The sequence below is a fragment of the Henckelia pumila genome, chromosome 1 (genome assembly GCF_033568475.1).
Source record: "Henckelia pumila isolate YLH828 chromosome 1, ASM3356847v2, whole genome shotgun sequence".
Taxonomy (NCBI): domain Eukaryota; kingdom Viridiplantae; phylum Streptophyta; class Magnoliopsida; order Lamiales; family Gesneriaceae; genus Henckelia; species Henckelia pumila.
In genome coordinates, this window is record NC_133120.1 from 92,900,225 (window position 1) to 92,925,991 (window position 25,767).

A 25,767-nucleotide genomic window follows, 5' to 3' on the forward strand; every position below is an offset into this window, starting at 1 on the left:
TGGAATGTCTGGGGATGGTGATGGAGTTGGACTTGGGGTTGGAACATCTGGAGATGGAGATGGTGGCTGTGGTGATGGGGTTGGAACGTCTGGCGATGGTGCTGGCGATGGTGCTGGGGTTGGGCTTGGGGTTGGAACGTCTGGAGGTGGAGATGGTGGCTGTGGTGATGGGGTTGGACTTGGGGTTGGAACAACTGGCAATGTTGATGGGGTTGGAATGTCTGGGGATGGTGATGGGGTTGGACTTGGGGTTGTAGATGGTGGCTGTGGTGATGGGGTTGGAACAACTGGCGATGGTGATGGGGTTGGAATGTCTGGGGATGGTGATGGAGTTGGACTTGGGGTTGGAACATCTGGAGATGGAGATGGTGGCTGTGGTGATGGGGTTGGAACGTCTGGCAATGGTGCTGGCGATGGTGCTGGGGTTGGAACGTCTGGAGGTGGAGATGGTGGCTGTGGTGATGGGGTTGGACTTGGGGTTGGAACAACTGGCGATGGTGATGGGGTTGGAATGTCTGGGGATGGTGATGGGGTTGGAACATCTGGAGATGGAGATGGTGGCTGTGGTGATGGGGCTGGAACGTCTGGCGATGGTACTGGGGTTGGACTTGGGGTTGGAACATCTGGGGATGGAGATGGTGGCTGTGGTGATGGGGTTGGAATGTCTGGCGATGGTGCTGGGCTTGGGCTTGGGCTTGGGCTTGGGATATCTGGAGATGGAGATGGTGTCGGGGTTGGGCTTGGGGTTGGAACGTCTGGGGATGGTGATGGACTTGGGGTTGGAACATCTGGAGATGGAGATGGTGCTGGGGTTGGACTTGGGGTTGGAACATCTGGAGATGGAGATGGTGGCTGTGGTGATGGGTTTGGAACGTCTGGCGATGGTGCTGGGGTTGGGCTTGGGGTTGGAACATCTGGTGATGGTGCCGGGGTTGGAACATATGGGGATGGTGATGGAGTTGGAACGGGTGACGGGGACGGAGATGGTGTAGGAACATCAGGAGATGGTGGAAGAGAGTCTGGGGATGGTACTGGTGTTGGAACTGGGGTAGGAGATGGCGATGGTGGTAGGACCGGAGGAGGTGGATGCGGCAAAGGCCCATGACTATTGCCACAGATATTTTTTGCGACTTGGAGCAGCCTACGTTCCATCGGATCCAAGCTTTCAATGTAACAATGTTTTGTGATCTTTCGAACTTGCAAACAACAGTAACTCCGTGCATCTTTCAGAAGAGGAAAGTCGGGCCTTCCACAAGTGTCCAGCAGTTGAGTCACCGACTGACAGATTCTATGTGGCTGGGGACGTGATCTAGACGGTGGTTGAGCCGGTGGAGACACAGGTGGTGGCAATGGAAGAGGCATCGGAGGAACATCGATCAACGGGTTATCGCAGATTTTCGTTGCACCGTTGAAGAAGTCTTGTTCCCTCTGGCTCAATTCCTGGAAACAATGGTCTCTGATATTTCGTACTTGCTGGCAACAATAGGGACGGGCTCGAACATGATCTCGAACATCACGTAAACTACGACCGAAGCTGATGCCACAAAACTTGAAGAAATTATCCCTCGCTGCACACTGACTCGCACCTTGGCTCAACGACAGAAGAATAAACAACGACAAAAAGAAAATCATAATATTTTTTGCCGCCATTGTAAAGCTTCTGTCACTCAAAAGTGAATGAATGGGAAAGGTTTGAATGGCGTAAAAGCTTCTGTAGTTCGATTTATAGACGGTGCATACAAAGTATGTGTAATTTTGAGGACTCCAATCTACTTATCAAAATTAATTTAACTTAAATTTGTTCTAACTTTCATTTGATTTGATCATAGCTTGAAATTTGAATTATTGATTTCAGCTATATCTCCAATTCTCCATGCACCGAGATAGTGTGTGATATATATCAAAGCAATCAAATTTATCAGTTTATGTTTTATTTAAATTTCATTAGCTATCATAATATTTTGTCTCATCTCACATTTTACTTTTAGTTTAAAAACGAATTTGATTAATTATTGTTTCATTATGGTTCGACTCGGTTATTCTAGATACTATGAATTAAATCTGATATGATTATATATGAAAAAACTTTAAGCTGGTTCACGTTATTTATATTTGATTTATTGAGACGTGTTTTTTTCATGTAACTTTCATAAGTGTTTTTTTCATGTAACTTTCATAAGCTATGGAATAATAACTGTTTTTAAAAAAATAAAATACGAATTTATTACACATGCACCAATTAAGTTATTTTTAATTATTATTATTTGTTAACTTTTCATTTTTTTAAAAAACATTGTCATTAACTTAATTATTATTATGCCAAAAATAATCGTATCACTGATAAAACGCTGCCTAAGTTGAACTTATTAATTATTATATATGCCAAAATGCGTATGATCGTATCACAGATATTATTGAACTAAAGTCTAGTATAGTTTTGGGATTTATATCATACTCAGTATATTTATTAGAAATATTTATCGAACAAAATTTCAATCAACAAGATAAATCCCTCTTGGGAATAATTCCACCAAGAAATTAACTATATGGTTAAAGATAATTATATATTTCTAAGGCAATTTATCTTTCATCGGTGATTGAGAATATGTGCTTATCTGTACGTTAACTTTCGTCTTATATTTTAAAATAAATTAAACAAGAATAATATAAATTCAAAAAACACTCCATTCGCAAATTACAAAAAATATGAAACTTATTTAAAATTATCATATCGCAATAAATTATATTTTTATCTTTATCTATTTTTTTAAAAAAAATTTAGGTAACCATATATATCACCATGACATTAAAAAAATTATTATCAAAACGTATTTTTAAAATTTTTAATATGTATGCATGCAAATATCATGTGCTTAAATACGCTAGTATATATATATATAGAGAGAGTTTTTTTCAAGTGCCCACCTATCATGCCCACTAATGATGTGACACTATTCAATAGAATAGTGGGAAAGAAACTATATATATATATATATATTATATATATATAGCTCATGTATCTCTAGCTAGAGAGCTAATTGCTCCAAATTTAATGTTTCTTGCGTCGGTTTTCATGTTTAACACTCACTCGTTGCATACTCCCAAGGATTGAAGGGCCAACCTAATAAATGTTGCTGCAAATTATCTTAATATTTAAATCATAAATACATTGATAAAATGACACGTTATATTTGAAATAATAAAATTATTTTTTAAAAAAAAACTCTTGCACTTGGTAAACCCCTGAACTACTCCACCAACTTGGACAACTCCCTTCGGAGCTTAAAAAAATCTTTTTTATTCGTTCATTAAGTATAAATATAATTTTTGGTCATGAGTTCACCTACTCCATCAACATGGACACGACCTTCGGGGCAAAAAAAAAAAAAAAAAAAAAACTAGTCTTTTGTATTCGTTCATCAAGTATAAATATAATATCATATTTGGCATTAAACCAACGGTTGCTACCATTTTATATCCAATCCGTGACGAAATTCGATTATTATATGGAAAGAAAACCGAGAATTGTAATAAACAAACACAAGAATTAAAAGCTTCAACATATAATAGTGTTATTGAATAAAAAACTTAGGTAATCAACGAAATCTTTAAAGAAAAAAAAAATAGAAAAACAAACATTAATAAAAATAAAAAAAAAAAAAAGGAAACATAATATTCCATGAGAGTAGTTAATATGAGCATGCTGCTTCCAGTTTGTTGTAAATATTTATCTTGGCATAAGATAAATCTTTAATGGCGGGCCTGCAGTCATTTGTGAAGATGGCGAATCCAAGGCAGCAGCCTGCTTCATCAGTCATCAGCCCGGTGCTGGTGGTTTGTGGGACGAACTCTTTTTCTTCTTCTGAAACATTGCTGCTTGCATCAGAGATACGTGGTTTTTGTTGATTGCATGAATCATATAGCACCGTGTCTATCAAACATGTGGCGGGACGGGTGCGATGGGATGGTGGAGATGGAGATGGGGATGGTGATGGTGGAGGCGGCAAAGGAGGAGCATGACGGTTTTCACAAATATTCTTGGCAACAAGGAAGAGTTTATGTTCCATGGGATCCAAGAGTTGAAGATAACAATGTTTGGTGATCTTCCGAATTTGCAAACAGCAGTAACCAGGTGCATTTTTGGAAAGAGGTAAGTCAAATCTTCCACAAGTGTCTAGTAGTTGAGTCACTGATTGACAAATTTTATGTGGTTGAACCGGTGGAGTCACGGGTGGTGGTGGAAGAGGCGCGGGAGAGGGAGGACAATTGAAGCAAGGATTATTGCAAGCTTGGATGGCATCTTTGATAAAGTCTATTTCGCTTTGGCTCAATACTGCGAGACATTGGTCTTGAATTTTTAGAACTTGGGGGCAACAATAAGGAAGAAATGAACTTGATCTTAAGTTGGCTCTATCACAATTTTGGAGGAAATTATTCCTCGGTTGACACTCTATATCCCCATCGCCTTCACCTTGGCTTAGTGCCAGAAGAATAAAGAACGAAAGAAAGAAAATTATCACTCTTTTTGCGGCCATTAAAGCAGAGCTTGTGTTGGAGTTGAAGAATTGGAGTTTGTTTATTTAAAATGAAGAATTAAGCTGGAATGCGTGATCAGGCTTGTTTTATTATATATAGAGAGCTAAAGAGTTTGAGTTTGCTTGGAGTTGTATCATATCTTGATTCATAATTTTGTATGATTTCTTATTATTTGTATTTCTATCCTATCTTGTTTCATTTTTCAACATCTGCCATCACTAATATTAAGTTCGAATTTTATAAATCTACATTTTAGCTAGATATTAAGTTTGAATTTTATAAATCTAGCTCGAATTTGAAGTTGAACTTTCATTTGAATCAAAGTAAGTAAGATTTTAATTATTATTTTTAAAAAGTTCTCACAAGAATTTATATACATTTATTTAAAATCATACAATCACGAAACCCAAAATCATGCTTTGACGAGATATTAAAATATAATCAGAACAATCTGCTTGAAATTTTAAATTTTTAGTTGAACCAAACTCGGATCTTATTTTTTACGTCCATATTAAAGATTTAAATATTTTTCATCATCAAAAAATAAAACCAACCCTTTTATGTTTAATTTAATTTAATATTTATTATAAATATAATATAATATAAAAAATGGTGCTTAGATTTTTATTTGTGTTTTTAAAATAATTATAGTTATAATTAAATTGAAAATGCGTGAATGTCAACCCTCGCCGGGCCGCCGACTCGCCCTAGCGCAGGCGGGGATTTTAATTTGTGAAGCACAATTTAAAAAAAAAAATTAAAAAAAAAAAAAAAAAACACCGGTCGAAGCTTTTCTTAATTTCTTAAATTACGAGGATATATTATTTATGAAGATCTAATCATAAAAATTAATAAATCAATCTATCTATCTATAGTCTAATTTGGACTTCACCATAATCTAATTATCATTAGTAATTGTTTATCATAATACCACATTCATGGCTTTGCATGAATTTTAAGATCCTATCGGTTTAACTAATTGTATCTTGAATATTTCACAAGTTTCTGAAATGATTTATTAAGAGCAATAACAATTTAGCTATCTGTTAAAAAAAATAAAAATCAACCATAGTAAACCATCAATCACATTAATTTATTTTCTTTGATACATATTTTATGATCCCAAATCAAAATTTATTTTTGTTTATATGTAACTAATTTATAAATTTAACGTGGCTTTTGCCTCATTGCATTCACATGATGCACTTTATAGAATCCGTGAAAGAAAATTGTCTGCTGTTATAGGCTAATTGGAAAGAAAGAAAAAAAAAACTTGTAAATATAATTGCACTTTTCCATTGAAGGGAGAAAATAATATTTCAGTAGTCGAGGTACAATAGAAGTTAATTATACTGTTTCCGACAGAAAAACTGTCAAAAACATGACTACAGCATATTGACATAATAACACCATGTCTCTTTAATTTCAGCATTTACCACAACTAACCAAGAACCGGAACTCGAGCCACAAAAACGGAACCATATGAGCAGGAATGAAATGGTAACCCCACGAATTAATCATCGTGTTATGCAGCATTAGGCGGGGCGATGTCGGACTCAACTGTTTCCATTGGTTCCGTAGCAGTTGATGGTACTTCATCGCTTGCATTAGGGGCATGGTCAGGGCTTAAATTAGAATTGTCTGCTTCCTGATGCTGCGTTTCGCCACCCTGAGACGGGGCTGGTGAGGGAGCCTCAGGCGGCGTTGGCTTTGGGGGCCTCGATTTTGTCATTATGCGCCTGCAGTAACTGTTGAAACAAATTGTTGGTTCCATAAGTGTGATTACACATGAAAAGTAAAGCAAACCAAAGCAATTAACACAAAGCCAATTAGTCATATGGAAAGGATTTGAAATGGTTGGCCATCTTTTTTAAATTAAACCTGCTTAAATAGTTTATGGTAAATATTCAATATCAATGTTTTCAAGCCAAGCAGGTCTTCTTAAGTTCGTAGAAATCATTTCAAGCTCGATCAGATAAACCCCCCTAGTGGCTGGCTGTACCATCAACAAGCTTCATTCATATTTCAGTATCGTAAAAATCTTGAACCAAAATCTTATTTAGCTGAGGGTCAAACAGACGAGTGAAAAGAACAAAATACTAAATTTACCGTACCTATCAAGAGTTTCAGCTTTTCTCCTCACATCGGCAGACAAAAGAACTGGCGTTGCATACTTAGGGAGTGAATCTTGTTGTTGTTTTCTCTCACTCAACCAAAACTCTGCTTCCATGCATTCATCCCAAACCTGAAAGCAGAAGCATAAAATGACTCACAATTCATTAGATAACACTTAAACGGGTATTGGAAGCAGGCTAACACCTTTCGCTTCTCTTCCTTTTCAATGTGATCAAATCGGGGATTATTTGAAGCCACTGCTTCTGTGGCATTCTTAATGCAACGCATAAGTTGGTCCTCCGCTGGTCCCCTCATTGAATGCTCCTTGTAGCGCTCTTCTATAGGGTCACCTCGCTGCCAGATTATTTCCAAAATAAATAAATAAAAATCTTACTACTCATATTAGAAACATGATAACATAACAGAATTACTCAATTTCAAGATGCTCACCTTTTTTAGCTCCTCCAGCTGAGAAATATAGACACCTTTCGTTTCATCCTCACCATCTTCATACAACCAATCTTCCACCTCCTGCAATCTGGAGATGAACTGTTCTCTGTCGGAATCGGTTACGAACTCGCAATACTTGCCATAAAGCTGCAAAGGCAAAACCATTGGTACCAAACAGCAACGGTTTAAGCAAGAGCAACACAATCGTACATACCTTGTTTCGCATGTCATAGACATAAGATTCGAGTGCGTTCTTTTTATCTTTAGTTTCTTCCATCATTCGATCCTGCAGAGCCATTTCAAATTCCTTCTCCACAGCCTTCTGAAAATCCACGGCCGCCAGTCCTCCGTGTACAACTTCAGTTACATGAACATTTGTTTTCCTAACCTTTTTCTTTGGAGCCTCCACCTAATGAAACAAAGTAACAAGATTTCTTTGGCAACTCACATAACCGCAGAGAAAAAGGGATTAATTATCAAACTTACTCGTTGAACGTATTCTACCGCACACAAGTTGGTACGCATTGACTCTTTTCCATGAAAAACAACATAGAAGCAGCATGGCAGCATAATTTTTTTTCCCCGAAAAAAGAAGCCAACACGCCCTTTCGAAAATGGGCCAAAAAACAAACACGAAGAAAACCAAACATTGCCTAGACCGAGAGATTTGGGTGTCAATTGTTTGAACAAACCTAAAAATATAATCGACCCACTAACTTAGGAAGACAGAGAAAATCATGAACAAGGAAGCCCCCAGGAATCAAAGACAGAATACTTCACAAAATTGAGCAAAAATTGTTTTCACCTAACCTTGGAATCAGTTTCCATCTGAGATATCTGGTCTCCAGATTCCACCACACCATTTTCAGCATCAGGGGCATCAATTTTGGAGTCTTGCATATTGACTTCAGTTTCAGCAGGAACCTCATCAGTTTCCATCTTAGTTGGTTCGCTGGCCGATTCTTTTATCACAGGAACTTCTATTTCCTCCTCTTCAAAGAGCTATCAAGAAGCCGCAGTTAGAATTCAAAGAATGCATTGAAAACACCAAAGTGTTGGTTCATATTAGAATATCCAAATTTCTCTGGCAGAAAAAATTTCCGGTTGACCAACTATGTCGTGTAAACAAAGTTCAAAACTAACTGAAAATTTTGAACTTAATTCCTTTTCTAGCATTGGAAGCAAGATTTATCATTCAAACATTTATAATAAATCACATGCTTTCATCAGGTATTTGACATAATAATTGATACATTAGCCGTTCCAAGTTGTCATGACACGTGAAGTACAGCTGAATCATACACTGCTGATATTATGCATTTAAACATTTTCACACTTGTGTAAAAGCAAGTACAGATAACTTTTTCCCTGTTCAGGCATTCAAGGTATTGAAACAAAAAGATCTAATTTTAAAACCACCTTTTGGTGCATAAAATCTGAGTACGTAATAACATATTGAAACAAATGTAAAGTAGAATCAGCAGGTCTGATATCTTATTACTTTTAAAAGTTCCAATTAATAGTCCTAACATTTTAGGATGCTAATGGGAGCTATAGCAATAAACAAATGAATTACATGGATCGACCTTGCAGCTTTGTCAAATAAAGGAAAGCTTTATCCTGAGAGCTTACCGTTACTGACTCAACAGCTACAATGCCATGAAGATTTAAATGCACGTTGACCTTCAATTTCGCCTGTACACCCTTTGTGGACTGGAAAGGTCCAATCTGCACACGAACACATCGGGTAATGTAATGTGATGGCAGATAATATGAATCAAATGCGATGCTATATAAAGAATAAGCTAATAAGCTCAAGTAAATGGACTCAACAAAACTACCGTGTAGGTGCTAATATTGGCAGGAGCCGAGAGTTCACTGGCATCAGCGTACTGCACATCCAAGTCAAATGTGCCAGATCTGTAGAAAGTCAAAGCCTTCATACTGGGTATAGGATTACCCCTTGCGAACACAACCGCTCTTTGCTGATTATCCACCACTCCATTTTGTGTATCTGAGGCACAACCCCTCCATGACAAGGCAATGGAGAAAGGGAAACTCTCATTAACCTGCAAAAAGGAAGTCAACAACATCAAGTCGTGTTATGCCAGAAGTTCCATATACATCATTGAGTATACTGTATATCTTGCACAAAATTTATGTTGGGTATACACCAACACTCCAACATGTCAACAAAACCGAATGCACTAAAAAATCATCAGGCCAAAAGCTGCAAGAAAAAAATAAACATCCTGAAAAGCCCAAGAATCACTTACCAAGGAAACAAGCATTTGATCTCAAAAGGGCCCACTCAGTTATATCGAGTCCCTCTACTTCAAGTACATCCATAATCTATAATATAACTCGCACTAATTTTCACTCCAATGTAATTTTAAACTAAATGCAGCCAAAACTATAGCACAAGCAAACACCCTCAAGGATGATCAACTAAAAGCTAACAAATGAGTGCATTAAGACACAGATAGCATATGTATAGCCCCATCATTGGAATCATTACCTGAAACTCTCGAACTTTAAATGTGGGACTGAGCATAGCACACTGCAGGGCACATCCTTTTGCAACACATTCACTCGCATTCATTGTGCGCCGGGGCACCTTACCAAAGAAATCCGTTATGATCTTAATAACAGCGGGAACTCGAGAGCCTGAGCCAACAACTTCAACTGAATGAATATTCTCTACAGGCACTCCAGCTTCTTCCAGAGCCTTCTCTAATGGGATTTTCACTTGTTCCAAAATTGGAATGCTAATTTGCTCAAACTCTTCCCTCTTGATGACACCTTTGACATCCTTCTCATCCATCAAGCACTCAATGTTAAGAGGTGCCACAGGATTTGCACTGAGGACCTTCTTTAACTTTTCGCATGCAGCACGAAGTCTTAAGCAAGCCTTGTCATTCGTGAAGACATCAATGTTATACTCATCCCTAAATTTGGCAGCAAAATGCTGGAAAAGAACTTCATCGAAATCGCGACCACCAAGAGACCGATCGAAAGAATGTGCCAGTATCTGAAGCTGGCCTTTCTTGAAGGCAGCAACACACACTTGCATACTAGCATGCCCAACATCAACAAAAACAACGTTCAATGGTTCATTTTCAGGTAAATCAGTCTTGTAAATTCCATAAGCTAAAGCTGTGGCGGTCGTCTCATGAAATAGGCGAAGTGGGTGTAAACCTGCAATTGTTGCCGCATCTAAAACGGCTCTCCTTTGAAGGTCAGTGAAATAAACAGGTATTCCAATGCAACAGTCTGCAACTGGTGCATTCAAATTCTTTTCAGCAATGCTCTTCAAATTGGAAAACACCATTCCCAAAACCTGAGTAGGTGTAAATGTTCTTGTTTCTCCCAGATACTGGGCTTGAATTAGAGGATAACCATCGGGCCCATCTGTCACTGAAAAGGGTAATGATTTCAGATCACGCTGCAACTCAGGATCTGAAAATCGGCAGCCCAGTAATCTTTTAACTTGAGATATTGTATTTTTGGGATTTGTCAAACTTGTGGCAGCCCCTTCTGTCCCAAGGAACCGCTGCTTCTCACCAAATGATACAATAGCCGGAGTTTCACGCTTGGACTCATCATTAAGGACGACATCTATACCTCTCTGCCTTGCAACAGCAACTACACAGTTCTCATTCCCGAAATCGAAACCAACCACGCTCATGTTGGCTAATAGCAGCACAAAGCCACTCAATCACAAACTAATTAACAACCTGAAACATAAAAAAATTAAATAACATAATCATACATATATAAATCGTACTCAATAGTCAGTATGAAGCACTCGTTTCAATTTCTTCAGCATGCATGAATTAACACCGCAAAACATTTCAAAAAAACAAGAGCTGATAAAACTCACTCGGAGAAAAACAATTCTACAGCGTCTCAACGTCATTATATCTTCAAAAACTCGCACACAATCACATCGAGCTAATTTATCTTTTATGAATTTGCAAGCAAAAAAAACGAAGAAACGAAACCCCAAAAAGTGATTCAGTTAAATAAAGTAAAATGTAATGATCGAACATCAACAAAGCTTCCGCTTTCTGAAATACGTATAAAGAGAAGCAGAGTACCATAGATCCAACAAAACCTAAACTACAGTTTGAGATTCCAAAAAACCAATCACCTCAGTAATGATCTAGTCTAGACACTGAAAAATGATATCTTAGAATCTTCTTCCAACAAATATACATATACTACAATCTTGCAGGAGAATACAAAGCGGCGGATTATTACCGGAAAAAAGCACGAGAGAGAAATAGGGCTCTTTGGAGAGCAAATATGGTGAGACTTATTCCAATTCCCAATACATTTTTGAATACGAAGCAGAATTAAAAAGACGACGGGGGAAATGGTCGCCGTCTCGTAGACGACTCCAGGAGATGCATCGCAGCTTCTAGAATAATCTTTTGGGTACCCTTTTTTTATTATTCTTTGTTCTTTGTTTATTATTTTTCAAAAAAATTTAATAGTGAGTTTTGAATTTTGGGCTTTAATTAACGGGTTTGATTCCTCATGAAGATCCATGGGCCGACTCTTACACTTTCGTGGTACAGAACAGATTTAAGGAAAATGAAACTTAACCTGTTTTTTTTATTTTTCCAAAATATATATTGGAATTTGGATATCTTTAAATTATATAAGAGAATGAAAATTATTGTAGTTTTTAAATCGTTTAAGTTTTGTAGATTATTGGTTTTTTATATTATAAATATTGAAGAATGAAGATTCTTGATTTTAATGTTATATCCTGCTAACATGTAATAAACTCGACAAGACAGTAATAGAGTATTGTTTAAGATGAGCAAGAGTTAAATAAATAAATATATTATTACATTCCAGAGAAATTAAGATGAATTTTTAAAATAATAAAATAACATTCGTGTTCTGGTTGGTTCCTCTGTCCAAAATATGAGAGCTCTCATCCTGGAACCCACTAATTTTAACCAATCATGAGGTACACGTCGCCCGCAAGATAGTATCCTGCAAGCGATATGTACAAAACCCTAGGGGTTAAGTCGATACCGCCCGTTTGGACGGTTGCAAGTTTTCCTATGTCCAGTTTATAACTTGTAACCATTTTAATTTTGTAATATCTAAAAATAAGTGATTTTATATTTTTTTATAACAAATAAAAAATTCAGAATCAGCTCCTCATGCACAATGGGGACCAATTTGAATTTTGACCGACGAAAATGGGATTTTTTTTTTAATTTTTTTTTGTTAGGGAAGAGCAAGCAAAAGTGTACACTGTTTTCTCAGTATATAATTAACAAAGGGAACTCCGTCGTAATACCTGCTGCTATTTCACAACTCCAGACACAATACATTAATGGGTACATGGACACAAAAAAAGAACTCCAAGAAAAAGAAAATCACATAAACGATAGACACAAAGAACATGGGATTCAGACCTCGACATCACCCCTCCTCCTGTTATGCACTTGTGAGATGGACCTCAAATTACGGTACACATCAGCGCAGGCGAGAGCAAAATCCGAGAGTGCCCGGAAAAGCACAGGCAAGTGGCCTTTCAAACTCATAAGAGACTTCTCTCTCACATGAATGCAATGCCGCTGGTAAACTTCTTCATCATCTTCTACTTTCTTTTTTGCTGCTTCCACTACCAGCTGCCGTTCGGCAATAATATCCTTGTCCAAAGCAGAATCTGGATCTGTTTCATCTGAGGGCATTCGTTTCTGAACATACTTGTTGTACCAGTTCTCAAAATCTCGACTCTTTTTTATGTAATCTTTCCTGGATTCTGCACATTTGTTTCTAAAATCCAACTCCTCTTTCTGATGTTGCCATATAGTCTGTATTATAGCAGCGAAGTTATCAATGGTGGATTTTGCTGGCTCGTCAGGGAGCTTCTCGAGGAAATCATACCAGGCGTGTAGGAGCGTCTGTATTGGGGGATTTTGAGGTCTACTAGGTGATGTAACTTTCTCCTTCAAGCTTGTATCTATAGGCACAAGATTTAGCTTCAACCAACCATTGAGGGCTTTGATGTATTCTTTTTGCTGAGTCATAAGAGCACTGAAATTCATATGCCACTCCTGTACGACACCACATAACTGGCGTGTGCGCTCGTGATGGTGGTCAGTTGTTTCTTTCGGGGAATGTGATATGTCTAGTAATCTTAGAGCTTGAACGATTTTCGATTGGCTCTCATGGTGTTCTCTCATTATTTCCCACATTGTCGCCATCCTGTATCAAATCCAGCTGCTGTCATTACTTGGATGTAGGAAAGGAAACTGATGAGTCAAGTCATGCAAGGTGAAAGGTGATGCAAGGCATTCCTTTATGGAACAAAGAAAATGACCTAACTGCATCAAGCAGGATATTTATGAAGCCTGAACTATTCGCCAAATGCCGAGTATATATGGGCACTTCAAGATGGAGAATTAAACTATAATATAAATTACAAAGTGGGGGAAGAACTTACCCATCAACAAGGGAGAAAAGTTTTGGATAGAGTTGTTCATCTCGTAAACGGTTAATTTCAGAAACAGTGGAGTCCATGGATTGCATATCAACAATGTATCTTGTATGCAGAAGGCTAACGGAAGCTTTCATTCTCTCCAAAGCATCCATGTTTGAACCACGTTTCTTCAGCTTATTCAATGAAGCAACCTTCTTTTGATATTCAAGTTTCATCTGCTCGCCTGCCTGTTGAGTCAATTTACCACAAATAAAACATAAATAGTTGTTCATTGATTATTAAGAGGTTTATATTCATAAGATACAGGACACGAGGTAATATTGCAGTGATATCTACAAGAAAAAATTAAAATCTAATCTGGGGACATACTCCATGGCAGTAATACATGCAAATGAAGTAGAGCAAACAAGAACAAAATTACAAGGGAAAAAAGAAATTGTGTTAACCCCAGTCCCACCAACCTAACAATGACCTGAAATACGCTCCCAGAACCCAACTTAAATCATGAACCCATGAATAAATATGTCGTGATGATAATTTAAATCCAGTGTCACCACATTATGCCACTGACATTGAAAATGGTCATCATATGACAATTAGAAAGGCACATCCAACAAAAGCGGCAACAAGGTATTGAGGATCAACATAACTATAGGATTGGACATTTATCGTGTTACCAAAAGCTATAGCTGATCACAATTAGAAAGATGCATCCTTTAAAAACGCCAAAAAGACATTGATGATCAATAAAACAGTAGAATCGAATATTTTCATTGTCACCGAAGACTACAAATAATGGTAAAGATGTGACTTAAATCTTCTAAACCATATAGCAACATAAGCATCACGTATCAACCGCTAACCGAGCAAGGGCGATCATCATCCCCAATAGTCATACCACATTACAACTTATTGAATACAACACGTGATCTTGATTTAAAATTTGATAATAGGTCAAAAGCTCATCATTTTACTGAGAGTTATAGATAATATTAACAGTGCAACTCAAATCGTTTGAATATGGCAGCCCAAGTATGATGTTTCAAACACTCTCAGAACACGGCAATTGTTGCTCTGAACAACAGCAACAGTTGTAAATCAGACAAAAATTTCTGCCACTATGAATACAGAACAAATGGTATGCAATTTAATGAAAGCAAAACCTTTAAACTTTAAAGGCAACAAAAAAAAATCAGCAAATCGAATTGAAAAAATACCACACCTTCACTTCTTCATAAAGCTTTTTCTCCCATGCCAGCATCTTGTCCAACACCGTTGCATGAGTTTCATTCTCTTCCGAATCAAAATCATCCATACCATCATCAGCATTGGGTAAGCCTCTGAAAGACCTATTCCATGTGATCACACGCAAGACCCTTTCGGAGTGATTAAGATGCCCTGCCCATCAAGGAAGAACAAATTTTTATCTACAAGAACAGCAAAAATAAGTTGTAGCTTCGTTATGGAAACCCATATTACTGTTTTATTCTGTATATTTACCGATCAAAGGCACTTCTCCCAGAATCAATGCGACCATATGATCATACTTAGTTGTGGTTCCAAGACTCTCAACCACATAAAAAAGAAATTATTATCACTATATAGCTCATACCTCTTTTATCAGCAAAATTCGAGTGATAATGGAAGCGAGTGGCCTCAAGCATCCTGGAAACTTCATGAGCACTCTCTGAAGCCTTGAGAAAACAATCATCAAGATCAACAAATATTTTCTCCAGATTCAGATTACTTGTCCCGCTTTTCTTTTTCCCTTCGGCTTGAACCCCCTGTTTCGCTCTCTTTACAACGTTTGCCGCCTCAATTGCTGCTTCCGGAGGAGGAGGCTGAGGTGGAAGCTCACTAGCCCTTTCCAAGACCTCAGCTGCCTCAGCTTTTTGGCTTCTCCTAGGTGTCTCTTCAGCTTCCATTTTTCTAGCCCTTTCTTCAAGTACCCTCCTTTCCATCTCCACACTGTCAACCCGATTTTCCTCCACCTCCGCCAACATGGGTCCCGGGACATTCTCCATTGAGAAGAAGTAATCCCACGAAGACATACCCTTAATCTCCGGCATCGGAGGTGGTGGATTTTGCTGCCCTCGAAGACCTTGCGGTGGACGCATCCTCTCCTCCTCAACAGACTCATCGGGTAAAATTGCACTTTCAATCCCAACACCACCAGTATTCTTACTACTCCTATGCTTCAGGTTATAACTACTCTCTAATTCGGCATCCTCCTCGCTTTCCTCCTCAATAACTGGGTTCGAATGTTTGTTTTCAGGTATAGGTATGGAAAACTCAGGCATTGTGGACGCCCGTTGGAGGGGAGATGAGTTGTTGAAAGACGAGGGAAGGGGAGGGGGTGGTGGAGGGAAGTTTTCATCTGGTAGTAGAGGAGGAGGAAGAGTAACTCCGCCATTGGATAAAGCGGCAGCGATCGTGGCATCAGCAGCTGACGAAGGATATACAACTTCTCCCTGTGCAAAGTCGCTGAGAGCAGCCCCGGTGTTCTTCAGAGACATGGCGTGAGCCGTATGAGCAGCCGCGAACTTGTTTCGAGCCATGACAGCCCGCTCCATGAATTGCCTTCTCTCCTTGCATCTGTTCACCGTCTCCTCATTCTCGATCTTTGATTGAGTGCAGCCCATATTACAGGCACTGTTAACAAATACTCATACACAATCAGTATGCAAAAAAAAAAAAAAAAACTCGTACACGGGCAACCACCAAACAAAGAATTCCAGAATTTGCGGTAATTATATTTTCAAAAGTATATATCTTTTGCAGTTTGCTCCAAACTGCGCGAGGTTTCCGCTCGTCTAAATGAACTTACTACTGCATTCCTTATTAATGTGATAGTGGGAATAACGAGAAGTCTAGATGAAGCAGAGTATCGATTCCGATGCTCGATAACGGTGTCGTTTTACCAGCGTAAAGTAGAAAAAGAAGAACCTGGGTCCTCCATATCATCACTTGTTGAAAAAGTAGTCAGATACGGTGAAGAACAGAGTGGAAGATTCGTGATTACCTAGAAAAATCAAGAAACTTCTCGGCTTAGATTTGCTGTGACCTTCGCAGTTAATCGATTAGCACCAAATGCATCTGAATTCCAGACGCCGCTGTGCCGCTTCCTGCCGCCGACAAAGAGCGGTGGCGGAATTTTGCAGCAGTGAAACTTCCGAGTGAAAAAGCGTATCGTAATCCTACGTAGTCTAAAGTGTAATTCCCCTTTCTCAGAAAGAGAAATAAATAAAGTGTAATTCCCTTCAATGGCAAAATGTTAACCTACTTGCCAACATCCAATTATTATGGTTAATCATTCAACCTCGTTATATCTTTGAGTGAATAATCGATGGAAATTTTGAATTAAAACTGCATTTGGATGTTAAATTCATGGATTCGAAGAAATTTTAGTAAAATTATGCTTTGAATCAAGGATTTTAAATGCTGTTTGAAAACAATTTTTTTTTAAATATATATATATAATTATATATGCATATTACATATAACTGTCCTTGTCTGGTTAGTTGTTCAGCTTTGAACTAAAAAACATAAAGTTTGTACTCCTAAAACCAACGGCCAGAAATTTTTTATAAAAAAAAATTAGCTACTGCTCCACCAAAATCATAACTTATAATCTTCAATGTTGCATTGATTTCCATTCGATTGGTCATCCATAAAATAAATTGATTAATTAATTAAGCTAAGCTTTAATAAACAACTAAACAAGTATAATTGATTAACAAAAGAATATTGGTGTTGATCCCGAGTATGAAACATGGTGAAAACTAGGCTTCGCTAATAAAAATGTGTCAAAATTAATGGCCTAACACTGACACATGCTAAACAAAATGAAAGAATGACGTATGAGTTTTCAATTAGAAAACATAGGGAAACATGTAAAACTTCAAAGAAAGCAAATAGAAACCATGTATTAATCGATGCTTCCTCTAAGAAATGCAAGTCTAGCCACAAAATCATCGTATTCCGGCAGCTTCGGATGCACATGCCCCTGAGCATGATCCTTTGCTTTTAAAATTTCAGGTTCGAAGGAGGATGCTCGAGTATGAACCTTTGGTGTTTCGGCTGGACGCAACAATGTTTCACAAGGAAGAGATGTGGTTCGGTTTGGACCGTCTCTGCTTCTCTTTGTGGCATCGCTGGTATCTGCTGGAGAAAGATTTGAGATCAGTTTGCTAGTGTCTTGAGGTCCCTTTTTCTTGCTGTAGTGCAAAAGTAGCTTGTCCATCGTCTTCTCGTCGTCTTGGTTGTACTTGTTACAACCCTCGTCTAAGAACTTCAAGATTCTTCGACCTTCTCCTACATTATCTTTGTTTTCCTTCAAATGGTCTCTTTTACCTGCTGCGTTGCCAGTTTTTTCATGTATCGTTGGAGGCTTCACATGTCTCGTCCTAACTGATTTCGGAACTAGCTTAGCCTGTCCAACCAAACCAGTCCGGTCGTCGTCTTTTTGCTCATCACTCGTGGAGTATGTGTACTCCGACAAATGGAAGTTCTTTTGGCTAACTTCATGTTTGATATGGTCAGGAACAGAAGTACACTTAAGATCTGTGTTTTCATGTTCCTCTACCTTCAAAACTACTCTTTTTACAGACTCTGATCCATTTGCTTTCTTGCTTCTTGCTTCTGTATCCACTTGAATGTCCCTAACAGGATGACCTTCATTCGACTTCTTCAGCATTAGAGGAACGTTGCTGTCTCTAGGATATACAGTATCTTCCCTTTGCAGCGAAACTTTGTCTTCGATCTTCTTGGCTTCCTCGTGTCCGTAATTTGAGTGGCCATTTCTCCTTTTAGGAACATCAACTTCTCTCGGGTTCTTACGTTCATGTTCTGGGCCACTAGGGCCTGTTTTTTCAACCGAATTGTTTGTGTTCTCATCTTGTAAGCTGTGTTTATCGTCCATTCTTTTCGCACCAAAACTCTGCATACAAAAAGGTTCAAGCTTAGAACAAAAGCAACTTTTTCTTGGGAGAATGGCTAATTGGCTATGACCACCCAGAATAGACCCAGGTTTTGATTTGTCATTCTCCTCTTTTGACATCTAAATATACTCGTCACCAGAAAAATATTATAAACAATTTTTTTAAAAGAACTTGGCATTAATAAACCAGACCAAGTAATTTCATTTACTCTGTTAAAAAAGAACTTCAAACATTAGCGTTTCGTTTTTTGATATGATTATGAAAAGATCGAGAGAGTAATGCGATTGTAAACACTCATACCTTTTTGGTCGCGGGTTCATCGCGCAGCTTTCTTGTTTTTCAAATCTTTTGAATTCCACTGCAAGCCATACTCCAAAGCTATATCTTGCAACAATTGAAGCTTCATGCCTTTTGAAGGACTGCAGCCACCTGACTTCAACTTCTCTACAAACTACATAAAATATGACATAACACAGTTCGTCACAAGAAAAAACAAGATTGTTAAATCAATTACAAACTGGCATATTATTGTGCTTCACAACAGTTACCTCTTTATTGGCATAAGAACTCATGGAATCACCGTAATTTTCCAGAAACAATGTCCTAAGATCTCGCAACTCTGGTAGATCAGCAAATCTTGCTGCAGCAAACATCAAAGAAGACACAGCTTCTTTGCACTCTTCGGGACATTCTCTGTGATGAATAAGACACATTTGGTGCATATGAAATAAGATTTACTTATCTTCGGACACAAAAACAAGGACTTTATGATCATCTTCCACCTAGATTGTGGCAGCAAGAGAAGGGTTGTTTTTAAAATACAGCCATAGATGATATAACGTGCACTGGTCGTATCCCAGCAGGTTGTTTAAGGAAACCAAATTTCATACAATCTGAACTGAAACTATAAAGTTTTTTGTGTGGTGGCAATTCTACATCTAACATCCCTAATAAAAGCCTTTGTGGTAGATGTAATTTATCGATACTCCACGCATCTTAGGTACTTAGACATGGAAAGTATGTTCATTGTACCTCTGCTTATTCATGACGGCGAGATGATTCCGTACATGCAACGAAGATTGCTCGATGAATTCATAGCAACTAGAACGGTTCAGCTCGGCAAGAAGTCCATCTACCTGTTTTGACATGAATAAGATGTTCAGAAAATCTTCTACTATCAGATGAATTGGATAAAATTCTTGAAAAATTATACTGAAATGAAGAAAAATTCAATGAATTTGATGACAGGAAATACTACAAAATCTTTAGAAATCGAAATGAACTCACTCTCTCATAGGCGTTGCTGTCTAATCCATTTTTCAGAAGATCAGCAACATCCTTCCTCATATAACTCAGCATTGAATTCCTCTTCTTCAGTATCATATCAATTCGAGCCCTTATCAGTTTAATGTCCGACTTGCTATTTCAAGAAATCCCACAAAAATAAACAACAAATTAAACCATAAAAAATGGAACGATCACCTACCAAAACAAACAGGGAGTTTCGCTTCCATTTTGTTTTTTTCATCAAAATTTAATATTTTTTAGACCATAAATTTCGGCCAGAACACACAAATTTGGCACATTCTACTGAATTTCCGAACGGGCATCGCTTATGAAATATGATTAATCCTACCTTTTGGTGTAGAACTTGCTTTTTAACAGCCCCTCAAACATTTTTCTGCTGTGTAAGGGGGTGTTGTGTCGGATATTTGGATTTGTCCAAGAAAAGTTTCAAACTTTGACTGTAAATCACTGTCGGATATTACAGTTAAGGAAAGAAGATGATTTCGATAAAGAAATACAAAGAAAGAAGATCCAGATTCAGGATTATGGATTGGAAAGAAAATAACGATTTGAATAAACCAGCTGCATTTCACTGAGGAAACGAAGCCAAGGTAAAACTTTTGGATAAAGATTACGAGCCCTCTTTATCTTATCTTATCTTAGTAAATAAATGTAAAGGGTACTCAAATCCCCATTATGAGCTGCATTTGGAGAGGAAATAAATAAACAAAACGGAAATCCAGGTAAGGATTCTCGAAAGGGAGATTAAAATTAGAACACGGTTTCAATTAAATGAGCATCCATTTATTAAAGAACTGGAAGAAGAACAAGAACAAGAACTGCATTTAATTAGGAAACAGAAAGAGGGAAGGATTCTTAATTATGGAAAAGTCCAAGAGGGAATTTGGAAGAAGTCTTTTGCTGGAAATTCAGCCCGCCATTAAAGAACTTTGGAAGAAGTGAAGATGACGAATGATTCAAAGCGGCTGAAGCCGAGAGATGACAGGCTGGGATAAACTACACGACAACGAATCCGTTATCATTCCCATGTTCCGTGTTTCGTCTTGTACCGTGTTCGGTGTTTATAGTCCGCATAAATGTAGGCAAACAATCCTCAGCTTGTATGCCCAAAATATTTATATAAAAAAAAAAACAAAAAAAAAAACAAACAAAAAATTAGACCTGGCCGAGGGTCCGGGTCTGACCCGCTGGGTCCGGGTCGGCAATAGGCCGACCCTTAACCGGTCCGCCCGTGGCCGATTCCGGTCCGGGTCCCGGAACTGCCGGTCCAGGTTCGGTTTGATCCTTGTTTTTTAAAAAATAATAATAATAAAAAAACTTGTAAAATTAAACTTTAAAAATTCTATCAAATATTTCATTATCTCAATAAAAAGATAATACATATATTAAATAAAAATATATTATATTTTAATTTTTAACATCTTATAATATTACATTTATTTAATAAAAAATATATAGCATTTCAACTTTCAACATTGTATATTAAAAACTCTATCTAGTTTAATAAAAAATATATATATCTTTATTAAATAAAAAATATATTGCATTTCAACTTTTCACAACTTATATTAAAAATTATATATATCAATAAAAAATTTATTATATTTATTCAATAAAAATATATATTATATTTCAACATCTTATATTAAAAACTCTATTTATCTCAATTAAAAACTCTATTTATTTCAATAAAAAATATATTACATTTAAACTTTAAACATCTTGTATAAAAAATATTATTACATTTAATTATATTCAATCACAAAATATTAACAAATTAACACTTGGCCTAGTGGCAAGAATGAAGACCCAAAATCATTTGGTTTTGGGTTCAAATCTCACCCATGTATGAATATCAAATATATATTATTTAAAATAAAATTAAAATATTATTTTAAAAAGATAAATCCGCTGGGTCAACCTGGCGAACCCGGAGGGTCGGACCCGTCGGGTTGAACCGGCCAACCCGCCGGGTCGGCGATTTTCCAAAGGGAAAACGGGGCCGGACCGCCGGTTTCGGGTTGGACCCGTTGACCACGGGCCGGTTCCGGTCCAGGTCCAGGTCCAACCCGGCCCTTGGCCAGGTCTACAAAAAATGTTTGAGCTTGTTTTTTTTTCCATAAATATTGTCCGTCTCGATATCTCGTTCTAGATTTATGATCTTGATATTAATTAGACTGTAAGTTATCGACATATGTATTTTTATTTTATTTTTTACATAAAATCTTGCACGAGGTTATGTCAAGTATCAATTTAATTAGATGAATTTTCAACTAGACATCAGTCATAAAGAATATTAATTTTTATGTCAAAAGTATTGATTTTGATTGCATATATATATTAAATGGATCTTTCTCTCAAGTATAAAGTGTTCGATATATTATTTTTTATTATAGATATGTATCGGGTTAACCCTCTCATGTATATAAATTTGTGAGACAATTTTATAATTTTATATATATATATATATATATATATATATCAATTATTGTATAAAATATTTAAATACTTTATAAAATTTTAAACTATCAAAAATGTTTTTGCAAAATTTTAGTAATTAGCTATAGTATTTATACAAGTAAGAATTTATTTTTTCATTTTAGAACAATATGAGTATTTACTTATTTTTATTATAGATGATATTTTATTTTATAAACACGTCATCAAGATAGTTATTATTTTGTCGTCACGAGACACGAATTGGTGATTACGTGTACATATTTGAGGGTTTTTTTATAAATAACTTTAAAAATATTTTTTAGAAAAAATACTAGTTTGAATAGTGGAGTTTTGTTCTGTTTTTGATTTTTTTTTTTTTCAATTTACAATGATGTTCTTTATTTAATAAATTTAGATACGAGGTCATATATCAAACATGCTGATACCCTATGAGTAGGCCCATCAAGTGCTTAGACCCAATGAAGGCACATAACCAAAGACTAAGGTCTGAGTCTCATGTTTAGAGGTAGGGCTGGCTCGTCAGGGGATTATGGAAGAAGATGTATGTTGGCTCCTAAGGGATGAAGGATAGCCCCGTCCAGTTGGACCTTAGACGTGAGGTCTCTAAGGTAAGTCGAAAGCTTATGGCAATTTGAAAGGGAGGTGTGAAAGAGTATATGAAGGCAGCGGAGGAGAGGCTCGCCTAGGGTGGGCGAGCCTCAGGGTGGGTGCCCCCTAAGGCGGGCGACCCCTAGGCTGGACAAGCTTGGTTTTGTGCTTTGAGTTGTCTTTGGAGGGCGAGCTCTAAGAGAGAGGCGCGTGAGCTACACGCTCATGGTCCCCTACAAAGTGTTCGTGGTCCCCTACTTTGCCTCCTATAAATACGGGTTTGCTCCTTCCATTTAATTCAATTCACTTTCATTTTGAGGGGCGCCTAAACTCCTCTTTTTCTTATTCGTTCACGTCTCTGACTTGAGCGTCGGAGGGGCTATGCCGGGATACCCTCCCGGCCCCTTCTAACATTATTTTCTTGATTTCAGGTTCATCTCTAGACTCGAGGCTTTGGGCTTGAGTGGGATCCGGAACATCAAATTTTAGTGAGTATCAATTGGCGCCGTCTGTGGGAAACTTTGAGTTGAGACGTAGAGATGGTTGGAAGGAGAGGGAGTAGAAGAGCTCACACCACCTTATCTCGCCTAGGGCCGATGCAGGAGGAGCCTCCGCCTAGGAATACGGTGGGAAGTATGACCTTGGAAGAGTTGGGCCAATTTATTACTAAGGTTGTGGGAGAGGCCTTGAAGAAGAATCAGGAAGTCTCGCAAGGTCAAGGTCGTGAGCAGGAGCAAGAACGAGAGCAAGAGAAAGAGCAGGAGCAAGAACAAGAGCAAGTGCAAGTGCCAAGAAAGGATGAAATGGCTCAGCGAAGTCAGGTAGGGGGAACCCTACCCCCTCCAAGCATGAATGACCAAGAGAAAGAGAAAATGTGGAAAGAGATAAGGATGTTGAGACAACAACTTGGGAGCAAGGGTTCAGCTCTTAGGAAAAAAAGTCCATTTTCCCTTGCAGTTTTGGAGGAAGAACTTCTAGCTAGTTTCAGAAAGCCAAGCGTGGGAGAGTATGATGGAAGTACAGACCCGGAGGAGCATATGGGAAGGTTCGATAACGCCGCCCTATTGCACCAATACTCCGATGGTATAAAGTGTCGAGTATTCTTGAGCACGCTGGTAAAGTCCGCCCAATAATGGTTTAACATGTTAAAGCCCGGGTCCATAAGGTCTTTCGAGGATTTTTGCGTGGCCTTTATGCATCAGTTTGCTAGTAGCAAGAAATACCAAAAGAACTACTTGAGTTTATTTGTGATGAAGCAACATGATCAGGAAAATTTAAGGGAATTTATCCAACGCTTTAATGGTGCAGCTTTGGAAGTGCCGACTGCTACTTCTTCATGCTCTGGCTCAGTTACTTCACTCAATTGGCAGATATCCAAAATTGGTTCTCTAATAAGCGCAATCTGTTCATCCAAAAGACTTATGCGGCTTTCTAAAAACTAATTTGTCTCTGTCTGTTGCCGCAAAAAATTCTCCAACTGAGCCACATAATCTTCGGAACGCCCTATACACTCTTCTTGATGCTCTGGTGGTTGGTTCGTAAAATTTTTAGAGTTGATATCTGGAGGATATTGGTGACTCCAACCCTGCAGTGAAGGATCACAATGCCAATGGTAGTCAAAATCTGCCATATCGTTCAACAAGTGCATCGCACTGTCTTCATCTCTTCTAAACAATTGACTGCCAGTGGCCAGAGCTCCAGAATCTACCCAACTTCTTGTAATCTCATCCAAACCACCATAAAAAATTTTAGTGAGGGTGTAAGTCGAAAACTGATGGCATTGAAATCTGTTCGCCAAATCATTGAATCTCCCCCAAGCAGCATAGAAAGGCTCCAAGTATTGTTGGCCAAATCTTGTGAACACCTGTCGATGGTCCATCTCCAAGTACCTCACAAGCAAAAGAGAATAAAATTAAAATTAAAATAAATAATTAAACAAATGCAAGAAAAAAAAATCTAGTCTTAAGCAAATAATCTATCCTAATATTAACTAAACAGTCCCCGGCAACGGCGCCAAAAACTTGACCGGCTAAATCGGTGTGATATAAATCTACTGGCAAGCGTACCAGGTCAAGTAATAGTAAAGTGGACAGAGAGTCCAAGTATCGATCCCACAGGGACTGCAGTCAATTCTCAAGAATTAATTATTTTACTTAATCTAGACAAAATAATAGAAGAATTTTGAATTAAATAAAATAAGAATATAAAATAAAAATTGCTTAAGAAATACGAATAAAACTAACTAAATATAAAAATAATTAAAATAAATACAACCAAGACACACGTAGGTACCGAACAAATCTTGTAACATGTAGTCGATTCAGGACTCAGAAATCTTAATTCACGGGAATTCTCCTAATTTGTTCAAAGGACTATTTCTAGAACAATCAAACCTATTCAAATATTGATGAACTAATCTTTCGTAATTCTAATCAAATTTGAATGCATTAAATATTTGTGAAAATTCAGTTAACACCCAAACCGCACACTGAAATCGAATTCTATTTCTAGTCGATTTTACAATATGTTAATTATTAGAGTGATCAAAATCAATATCTCCTCTGTCGACTTGGAATCGATTAACATGCAAGCAAACAGTTGATCAGACTATTCACAAGATAAATATAAATCTAACAATCAATAAAATAAAATCAACTCTGAAAAATCCCAAACAAACATTTAAGTTTTCTACATGAATTTGTTCGGCCCAATCACGCCGTCTTGGTTGAAAATAAACTACTCAATAATTAAAAATAATAATTCAAAAATAAAAATAAAAAGAAGAAAATAAAGAAGAAATCTTCTCTCCCAAGCCTTGTAGCCGCCTTCTCTGTGTTGTGCGCGTTCTGGAACTTCGGAACCCACAAAAATATGTTATATCTTGTATATATATGGTCC

General features: G+C 37.5%; 3 protein-coding genes across 4 annotated transcripts; all 3 read right to left on the minus strand.

Annotated features, from left to right (window-relative positions):
• Positions 1-5,813: 5,813 nt before the first annotated feature.
• On the minus strand, positions 5,814-11,521 carry LOC140880243 (heat shock 70 kDa protein 15-like). Its single transcript, XM_073284531.1, has 10 exons — positions 11,365-11,521; positions 9,620-10,838; positions 8,943-9,170; positions 8,734-8,829; positions 7,912-8,103; positions 7,316-7,510; positions 7,102-7,248; positions 6,856-7,005; positions 6,651-6,781; positions 5,814-6,284 (listed from the first exon to the last, which is right to left on the minus strand). Exons 2-10 carry the CDS (start codon positions 10,787-10,789, stop codon positions 6,062-6,064), a joined length of 2,532 nt encoding a protein of 843 aa, XP_073140632.1. The 5' UTR covers positions 10,790-10,838; positions 11,365-11,521; the 3' UTR covers positions 5,814-6,061.
• Positions 11,522-12,324: 803 nt separating this feature from the next.
• Positions 12,325-16,877, minus strand: LOC140883680 (protein ROLLING AND ERECT LEAF 2-like). Of its 2 annotated transcripts, none has more exons than XM_073290251.1 (5): positions 16,596-16,877; positions 15,186-16,225; positions 14,796-14,971; positions 13,577-13,800; positions 12,325-13,338 (listed from the first exon to the last, which is right to left on the minus strand). In XM_073290251.1, exons 2-5 carry the CDS (start codon positions 16,213-16,215, stop codon positions 12,537-12,539), a joined length of 2,232 nt encoding a protein of 743 aa, XP_073146352.1. In that variant the 5' UTR covers positions 16,216-16,225; positions 16,596-16,877; the 3' UTR covers positions 12,325-12,536. The 2 variants fall into 2 exon arrangements, with proteins under 2 accessions (XP_073146352.1, XP_073146343.1); XM_073290242.1 differs by lacking the exon at positions 16,596-16,877 and adding an exon at positions 16,401-16,500.
• A 462-nt stretch (positions 16,878-17,339) lies between these two features.
• Positions 17,340-20,822, minus strand: LOC140892430 (uncharacterized). The gene is made up of 6 exons (XM_073301309.1): positions 20,150-20,822; positions 19,801-19,933; positions 19,546-19,649; positions 19,062-19,206; positions 18,814-18,964; positions 17,340-18,512 (listed from the first exon to the last, which is right to left on the minus strand). Exons 1-5 carry the CDS (start codon positions 20,188-20,190, stop codon positions 18,830-18,832), a joined length of 558 nt encoding a protein of 185 aa, XP_073157410.1. The 5' UTR covers positions 20,191-20,822; the 3' UTR covers positions 17,340-18,512; positions 18,814-18,829.
• Between the last annotated feature and the right edge of the window lie 4,945 nt (positions 20,823-25,767).